At 46.6% G+C, this 8,990-nt stretch overlaps 1 protein-coding gene across 1 annotated transcript; it reads right to left on the bottom strand.

Moving 5' to 3' along the window:
• Positions 1–5,945: 5,945 nt before the first annotated feature.
• LOC123411538 (cytochrome P450 93A3-like) lies at positions 5,946–7,904 on the bottom strand. The gene is made up of 2 exons (XM_045104504.1): positions 6,918–7,904; positions 5,946–6,810 (listed from the first exon to the last, which is right to left on the bottom strand). Exons 1-2 carry the CDS (start codon positions 7,854–7,856, stop codon positions 6,181–6,183), a joined length of 1,569 nt encoding a protein of 522 aa, XP_044960439.1. The 5' UTR covers positions 7,857–7,904; the 3' UTR covers positions 5,946–6,180.
• Positions 7,905–8,990: the final 1,086 nt, after the last annotated feature.

Below are 8,990 nucleotides of genomic sequence, written 5' to 3'. Positions count from 1 at the left end.
CATCCGCGATTACATCAAGGAGGAGGACATAAATATTTGCAAAGTGCACACGGATCTGAATGTTGCAGACCCGCTGACTAATCCTCTTCCGCGAGCAAAACACAATGAACACGAGAACTGTATGGGTGTTAGATTCGTTACATTGTAAATCACATAGTGATGTGAAGCTAGATTATTGACTCTAGTGCAAGTGGGAGACTGTTGGAAATATGCCCTAGAGGCAATAGTAATATAGTCATTATTATATTTCATGTTTCAAGATAATCATCTATTATCCATGCTAGAACTGTATTGAATGGAAACACAAATACATCTGTGGATACATAGACAAAACATCGTCCCTAGTAAGCCTCTAGTTGACTAGCTCGTTGATCAAGGATTGTTAAGGTTTCCTAGCAATAGACAAGTGTTGCCACTTGATAACAGGATCACATCATTAGGAGAATGATGTGATGGACATGACCCAAACTATGAACATAGCATGTGATCATGTTATTTTATTGCTACTATTTTCTGCATGTCAAGTATACATTCCTATGACCATGAGATCATGTAACTCACTAACACCAGAGGAATTCCTTATGTGTATCAAACGTGGCAACGTAACTAGGTGACTATAAAGGCGCTCTACAGGTATCTGCGAAGGTGTCCGTTGAGTTAGCATGGATCAAGACTAAGATTTATCACTCCGTATGACGGAGAGGTATCTCGGGGCCCACTTGGTAATACAACATCACAAACAAGCCTTGCAAGCAATGTGACTAAAGAGTTTGCCACGGGATTTTGTATTACGAAACGAGTAAAGAGACTTGCCGGTAACGAGATTGAAATAGGTATAGAGATACCGACGATCGGATCTCGGGCAAGTAACATACCGAAGGACAAAGGGAATGTTATACGGGATTAACTGAATCCTTGACATAGAGGTTCAACCGATAAAGATCTTTGTAGAATATGTAGGAGACAATATGGGCATCCAGGTCCCGCTATTGGTTATTGATCGGAGAGTGTTTTAGGTCATTCTACATAGTTCTCTAACCCGCAGGGTCTGCATACTTAAGGTTCGGTGACGTTTCAGTATTATTGAGTTATGTATGTTGGTGACCAAAAGTTGTTTGGAGTCTCGGATGAGATCCTAGACGTCACGAGGAGCTCCGAAATGGTCCAGAGGTAAAGATTGATATATATGAAAGTTGCATTTGGCTTTCGAAAAGTTTTCGCGCATTACTGGTAAAGTACCGGGAGTGACGAATGGGTTCCGGGGTTTTACCGGGAGGGGCCACCCACTCGGGAGAGAACCTAATAGGCCTAAAGGTGGTGCACCAACCCTTAGTGGGCTGGTGGAGCCAGCTCAAGAAGGCCAATTTCGGCCAAGTGCAAAAGGAAAGGAAAAGGAAACAAAGAGAAGGAAGGAGGTGGCCAAGTTGGAAGGGAGTCCCCCACTAAACCGAATTGGAGGACTCTCCTCCCCTTGCTCGGACGAAGCCTCCTCCTTGGAGTAGGAGGCAAGGAAGCCCTCCCTCATATTCCTCCTATATATAGTGGAGGTTCTGAGGGCAATTGACACCAGAAAAAGCCACGTGCTGCCCTCTCCTTCATAGATCGTCTCCCTCGTCTAGATTAGTCTGGATTAGTTCACCACCACCACCACCACGTCGGCATGCTGCCGGAGAACTCATCTACCTCTCCGCTCCTCTTGCTGGATCAAGAAGGAGGAGATTGTCATCAAGCTGAACATGTGCTGAATGCGGAGGTGCCGTCCGTTCGACGCTAGATCGGGACGGAGTTTGTGAGACGGCTTGCGATTTGGATCGCAGACGTTCGACCACATCAACCGCATTTCTTAACGCTTCCCGTTTAGCGATTTACAAGGTTATGTGGATCCGATTTCTAATAGTCGGTGCTGCTGCACATGCAGCAATTTTTATGGGCTCCACTGTTAGATAGGCAATTCAATAGTTACCGACGAAAGGAGTTCCCCTTCTCTTGGCCAATTGATGTTCTGCTTCAATAAGTCTCCTCTCGTAGCTGATCATCACCATGGATAGGTCTTGCATGTGTGTACGAATTTTTTTGTTTCCCATGCAACGTTCTCCAACACATGATCACCTTTCTGTAAAAGTAGGGGTCATTTAAGGACTGTCCAAAACTAGATCATGTTCAACAAAAAGATGTCTCGTAGGCGAGAAGGCTTTGTCCTAGAGCTTGTTGTTTCTCGACATTCTTGAAATAAGTTCATGCATTTGAAAAAAAATTCATGAATTTAAGAAAATATTAATTTTTTTAAGAAAATAAAAAAATAAGATAAAAGGAAGAATAAATACGAAACTTAAAACAAATAAACTAAAAAATAAAAGGCGAACAAAAGGAAAAAAAAGAAAGAAAAACAGACTGAGAAGATGCGCAATAGAAAAAATTAGACACAAAAATGAGTTGTCCGACTTGATTATAGTGGGTGGATGTAATCCAAAAGGTTTATAGTTCGAATCTTACTTCATGCGCCCATTTTTTTGAAAGTTGTGCGTGCGTCGGGCTATGTCACCGCTTGCTGCGTTATTTAGTGGATGCAACAACTTTCATGGGTCAGTCCAACTACACAAGCGAGCAGTTGTCGTTTGTCAAGAGCATACACCCGATCGCTTTTTCATGGTTCGACCAAACAACAATTCTTCATGGTTAACTTGGATGACAAGTTGACTATTGACATGTTTGACCGTTGACTTTGAAAAAAGGTTCATCTTTTTGGAGAAGTTCATGGATTTGCAAAATGTTCACAAATTAAAAAGTTCACGGTTTTGATTTTTTCAAGGATTTGATAAATTACACCAATTTTGGAAACAATTTATCGATTTCGGAAAAAGCCCATCAATTTTGAAAACAAAAGTTTATCAGCTCTGAAAAAAGTTTATCGCCTTAGCAAAAAGGTTCATCTATTTTGAATAAAGTTCTTGTAGTTTGGAAAAAAGTTCATCCATATTGAAAAAAAGTTCAATGATTTTATAAAAAGATAAAAAATGAAAATGTTTGCAGATTGTAAAAGAAAAAGGAAAACAAAAATGAACAGAAAAAGAAAACAGAATGAAGAGAATTAGAATAGAAACCAAACGAAATGTTTGAAAAAACGAGAAAAAAGGAACTAGAAAAAAGGAAAGACGAAAAAAGAAAAAAAAGGAAGAGGAAGGAAGAAAATATGGAGAAAGAGGCATGTAAGCACAAAAGCTGATGGTGCTCGATGGCTATTGCCTCAAAGTCTTTTTGCCTCAAAGTCTTTTTAAGAAGTCGCTGGTTCTTGTCCTGCTACGGTAACATTTTTTGCGATTTAAAATCAGAGAAAGAAAGCAAAGAAAGATGGGCCGGCCTAGTTTGCTGCACATGTGAATGTATACGGCGGATGCAGACTTTGTTTGTCCTTGTGTTTAGGAATGTACCAAAACAGAAGTGTTTTTTTAATGCTAATGTTTAATTAATACAGAGAACCACTGCCGCCTCTTCCTAACTCTAAGCCACCGCCGCCGCCACTTCTCCTGCGTCTGCCTCGGTCCTCCTCCTCTTCCCCGTCCGGTGACCTCGTCGACGGCAAAAGGAGTGGGGACCCGTTCATCTTTTTTTCTTAGTTTTCTGTTTTCTCTAACGACATCGATGAGGTGGCGGCGACGATGATGTTTTGGAATAAGGTCTCTCCGGTCTATCCCTACTCCGACGACGTCCGATCCGACGCCGACGAATGGACGGTGAGAGTTGGTGTCTCCAGGTCGGTTGGTTCCCTTCATATCTTGACAGTTCGTGTGTCTTTTAAGGAGAGCTTTTGGGTGACGTTTGGTGTGGCGACTTTAACATCTTCTTTCGTGTTGTTCCGTGACTTAACTCGATATCTCCAACCCTCTAAACTGGTGGTGGTGGATTGCAAGCTTGTTATGTTTGGGATGATGCTCCAGCCGGTGCTGCTTCAACGATTTTTAGATCTTGTCTCAAGGGGCGATTGGCGATTGTGGTCTTCAAAGCCTTGTATGGCGAGGGCGTTTGCAGGTGGCGCTTTTAATTGTTGTTGGTTCAGTACATTTTTCAAGCTTCGGCAAGCAGCGTACAGTCAGGGAAAGAAAAAGACTATTTTATTTTGTACTCATCGCTCTATGTCAAGTTGTCTATCCATTATACTACCTTTGTTTTCTTCGATGTTTAATCAAATTTAAGATGCCTTTTGGTTGTTTTTATTAAAAAGATGTTTGATTAATACATAGCAACAATTCACTCATGTAAGAAAGTTCACGTGATGTGCCGGCACTCTCAAGGGATCAACACAATTACAATTTTACCCCTAAAAAACACAATTACAATTTTCCTTTATGCATAAATGTAATTTAGAACTCCACTATAAATTCGATATCAGATTTTTAACTATCGCAAATCCAAAATTTTGATGTCAAATTATGTTCTTCAAGAATAACAAGTTAAGTTCACGAGCATGGCCAATCCGTCACGGTTTATTTTTTGTCGGAAAATTGCCATGCTTCCAAACTAAATTTGTTATCATCAGGAAATATAAATTACCATAAGAAAGGACAGATTTGTCACACCTAGAAATCTAGCATGATGTTTTAGTGTTTCCGCAATTTTACTGTCACAAAACAAGGCACCCGCGAAGAAAAAATTTGTACGCTGCCAATACTGATTCACAATTAGTACCAAGTACTCCATTAATTTTATAAGCGTTGCGATAACGCCGTGGCATTAACCCATGACTGCCCACACGTGCACGTTCAGTGCCCGGTTCGATCGCGTGCACGTCCTGGCTTCACACCAGCTACCCCGCATGTCCAGGCTTCCCAACCCCGACCCACACAACCTCACCCTCACTATCAACTGGCCTCCCCCCAGAGCGAGACCATCAAGCCCACCGTCATCCGTCTCCCACCTCCCCAATCGGAAATCTTCCCCTGCCTTCCTCATCTTGGTCGCAAAATTGCCATGGCAACCATACCAAAACAACACTAGCGCCCCCTGAACAAAGAACACAACAAAGAAATCCACAAAGGTAAGCAAATCATATGGATTCGACCATTCTTCTCTTTCCTCGTCTGAAATTGACATCGAAATTGCCATCATGGGTACACATTTGCCATGGCAACCATTGTAGAAGAACCCTAGATCTGCCCTGGGTAGATTTTTTCCACATCGATCCAGACATCCTAGATCCGTCCGTTCTCCTCTCCCATCCGAAATTAGCAAACTTGCTGTCATGTGTCCTAGATTGATCTATAATCTGGGAATGTTGGGGTTGCCATCAAATTGACCTGCTCGAAAGTAAGATCAAACACACCAAAGAATCAAAGGGAGTGTGGGAAAAAGAGGTGGATATGGGGAAGGAGAGGGGCAAAGCAGAGTATTTAGTCAAGGAGTTGGAAGAAAAAAGTTGCCGTCAAACTTTGCTGCTAGTTGCCACCTGGTTACACAGTAGTTGCCGCTAATCTTACATGATAGTCGCCAAATTTTGACACTTGCACTGCCGCCTCTCCTCTAATATGTCGTGGAATCGCCTCTGCTCCGTCTAGGACCTGCCGTTGCTCTCAAATGAGGGAGTTCAGTGGGGAATGGATGGAGGAGTCGAGTAGAGTGGGGGAACTGCAGTGTGGTGTGGGTAAGAGGAGAGGGGGAAGGGGAGGAAGAGGAGTTGTGCTTGGCGTGCGGACGACACGACATATCTACCGCATGTCGGGGTGACAACCGCACCTCTGTGTGCGCAAAACAGATGTTCGGACAAAATGTGTAATGCCCACACACCGAACAATGCCTATGTGGCACAAAAAAATCATCAAACTTTGTCAATATTCGTATATAACTGAATGAACGTAGATCGACGTGTGTGTGGGCGTGTTGCAAATCTGTCATTTATGTGGGCGTTATCATTTGGCTTAATATAATACTAGCATTTTTCAAGCTATATGATGGGACGAGGAAGCAGTTAGCTATTTTTATTTAAAAAAATAGTGAAGTGACAGAGGAGATTCGTACTCCAGCTACTTGTGTAGTAATAAGAAACCATAATGAACGCACAAACAAACTGACACCGTACAGCTATTTTTATGGAAAATTCCTTCCCAGCTCTGACTCTTTAATGCGCCTTGATAGAACGCGCGAATCCAGTCCAGTCCCCGTACACCCGACCCGACGCGGCAGCTCAGCTCAGGCGAGCGGCAGCGGGTGGATCCTTGGCGCGACGGCGCAGACGAGCGGGTGCTTCCGCGGCAGCGTCAGCCCGGGCCCCTCCTCCATGTCCACCTTGTCCGCGCCGCCCGCGGGCCGCCACTCGAAGCACTGCACCATGGCGGCCAGCGCCGCCTGCACCACCAGCATGGCCAGCGACGCGCCGGGGCAGATCCTCCGCCCGGACCCGAAAGGCAGCATGTGGAAGTGCTGCCCGCGCACGTCCGTCCCGGCGTTGGTGCCCCCCTCCAGGAACCTCTCCGGCCGGAACTCCAGCGGTTCCGGCCAGCACGACGGGTCGCGCCCGATGGCCCACACGTTCACGAACACCGTCGCCCCGGCCGGCACGTCGTACCCGCTCACCTTGCACTGCTCCAGGGACCGCCGCACCACCAGCGGGCCCGTCGGGTGGAGCCGCAGCGTCTCCTTGGCCACGGCCTGCAGGTACGGCAGGTTTGGGATGTCCGACTCGTCGGCCAGCCGGTCCTTGCCCACCACCGCGTCCATCTCCTCCTGGGCCTTCCGGAGGACGTCTGGGTTGTTGATCAGCTCCGAAATAGCCCACTCCACCGTGATCGTCGTCGTGTCCGTCCCCGCCGCGAAGATGTCCTGCACCAATTAATGATTTTTCAGCCATCACTGGTCGGTTCGATCGCATCGTCCATCGTGGATGAACAGTTGGAGCATGCAATTGATCGAGTAGTACTAGCTAATACCAGCATGAAAGCCTTGATGTTGTCTCTGGTGAGCGTCATCTCGGCGTCGTCGTCTTCGTGCATATCGAACAGTATGTCAAGAATGTCCTTCCCCTCCCCCTCACCGCCGTCCTCCCGTTGCTGCCGCCGCTTGACGTCCCTTGCCGTGAGTATCCTCTCCATCATGGCGTCGAACTTGCGGTGCACGGCGTCGATGCGCTTGCCGAGGCCCTGCACGTCCCAGTTCTTGAACGCGCCGATGTAGTCCTGCAGGTTGAACGTGCCCGTGAGCTCGGCCGTCTCGGCGACCACGCTCCGCATCTCCTCGGTGTCGTTGTCGTCGCCGGTCCACCGCCGGCTCATCACCATCCGCGAGACGATGTCTCCGGTGAGGCCCATGAGCGCGGCGTCCACGTCCACGAGCTTGCCCTCCGCGGCGCTCTGCCCGAGGGAGTCCACGAGGCGCGCCACCTCCTCTCGGCGGACGTGGCTGAGGCGGTCGAGGGTGCGGCCCGCGAGGAGCTCGTGCACGCACGCCTTCTTCATGAAGCGCCAGAAGGGCCCGTACGCGGAGAAGGAGAAGTCCTGGCCGCCGTAGGTGAGGCGGTGCACCGCCGTCGGCTTGGGGCGGTCCAGGAACGCGGCCTCGTGGGTCTTGAGCACCTCGCGGGCGGCGTCCGGGGAGCAGGCGGCGATGCAGGGCACGGAGCCGAGACGGAGGTAGAGGAGCGGGCCGTGGCGCTCGGCCAGGCGGTGCAGCGCCTGGTGCGGCAGCGGCACGAGGAGGTGGAGGTGGCCGAGGATGGGCAGGCCGAATGGGCTGGGCGGGAGGCGCAGCCCGCCGCTCCTGTGGCGGGTCACGGCGTACAGGACGGCGGTGAGGCCGGCGACGAGCAGAAGGAGCGGTACGCTGGTGCCGGCGGGAGTGAACAGGTCCCGTGCTGCCAGCGCCATCTCCATGCTGACGATGGAGCGGAGTTGACTGGCCTGCCTAGATCTGCTGGTTCTAGCTTTGTCCATATGATTGGCAATTGGCAAGGTTACTTATACATGTGCTTGGCTGTACTTTCCTTAGCACAAGTTTGTTTTTGTCGAGAACTGTTAGATACTCTGATCAACACATAATATGACGAGTTGTACTCCATGTGTGCACCCATCCCCTGTGCGTAGCGGATGAGCGTGCTCCTACGTCGTTAATTTGACCAAACAACACATGTGTTATATGCCATCAAAATCATATTGGATTTGTTAATTTTTTTGTCTAGATAAAAATTTAAAAGGTCACATATAACTTCTATAGCTTTTGAATATTCAGAGATTATTTATAAAGTCGTGTATGAATAAAATTCTGAACATATAATTTTAGCTCGCTACATTTTAGATTCAGAGATTGTCTGATTGGTCTAAATGCCTGTTTCGAACGTGCACTCCGTATGCACCGGGTCAGTGGACAAAGGAATCTTAACCTCTTCATGTCAGGATGGGTTTAGAAATGTTCTATTTGTCGATTGCATGCTCCTCGACTGACTGGAGAAAGTTATTCTGTTCGACCAAAGATAGATGGCGCACAACTCGATCAACTCGGAACTAGCACCTTTTCACAGTAGGAAAGGCCAAACGGGTGCAAAACAAGAGGTCCAATTTTAAAACAAAAATGAATGCCATATGCAGCAAATAGAAGCAAAACAAATGAGAATTAAAACTTAGAGCATCTCTAACCGATCCCCTATAATTTACAGGAACAAAAGGCAGAGTTCTCTTTGAAGGAGTATATTTACTCATCTTAAAAAGTGTGGTTTCTAACTGATCCTCTAAACTTAAGTTCCTGTTTTTTTTAAGATTTTTTTTGAGCCATTGAGTCAAATTTCACCACACAATTATTTTATTAAATGACAGCTTTGTCACATACTTCATCAATCTTCGCTAAAAGAACCAATCCAAATAAAACTACAAGTAAAATAAAAAAAACTTCAACGGAAATACCACTTGCTTAACTCGTCGTACTAGATATTGCGTCCTCTCTAGCCTCATCGTTAGCAACCAAAATGCACCAACATCTAGCAAATTTCTTGCTATCAATAGATTAATGTACTC

The sequence above is a fragment of the Hordeum vulgare genome, chromosome 7H, assembly GCF_904849725.1.
Source record: "Hordeum vulgare subsp. vulgare chromosome 7H, MorexV3_pseudomolecules_assembly, whole genome shotgun sequence".
Taxonomy (NCBI): Eukaryota; Viridiplantae; Streptophyta; class Magnoliopsida; order Poales; family Poaceae; genus Hordeum; species Hordeum vulgare.
This window is presented reverse-complemented; position numbering and strand designations above follow the sequence as displayed.

What these genes read in the sequence shown, in the direction of transcription:
- LOC123411538 (XM_045104504.1), bottom strand. Translation starts at nt 7,856, where the DNA reads ATGGAGATGGCGCTGGCAGCACGGGACCTGTTCACTCCCGCCGGCACC. An exon ending in ACATCAAGGCTTTCATGCTG is followed by an intron (nt 6,811 to 6,917) that starts GTATTAGCTAGT and finishes TAATTGGTGCAG; the next exon opens with GACATCTTCGCGGCGGGGAC.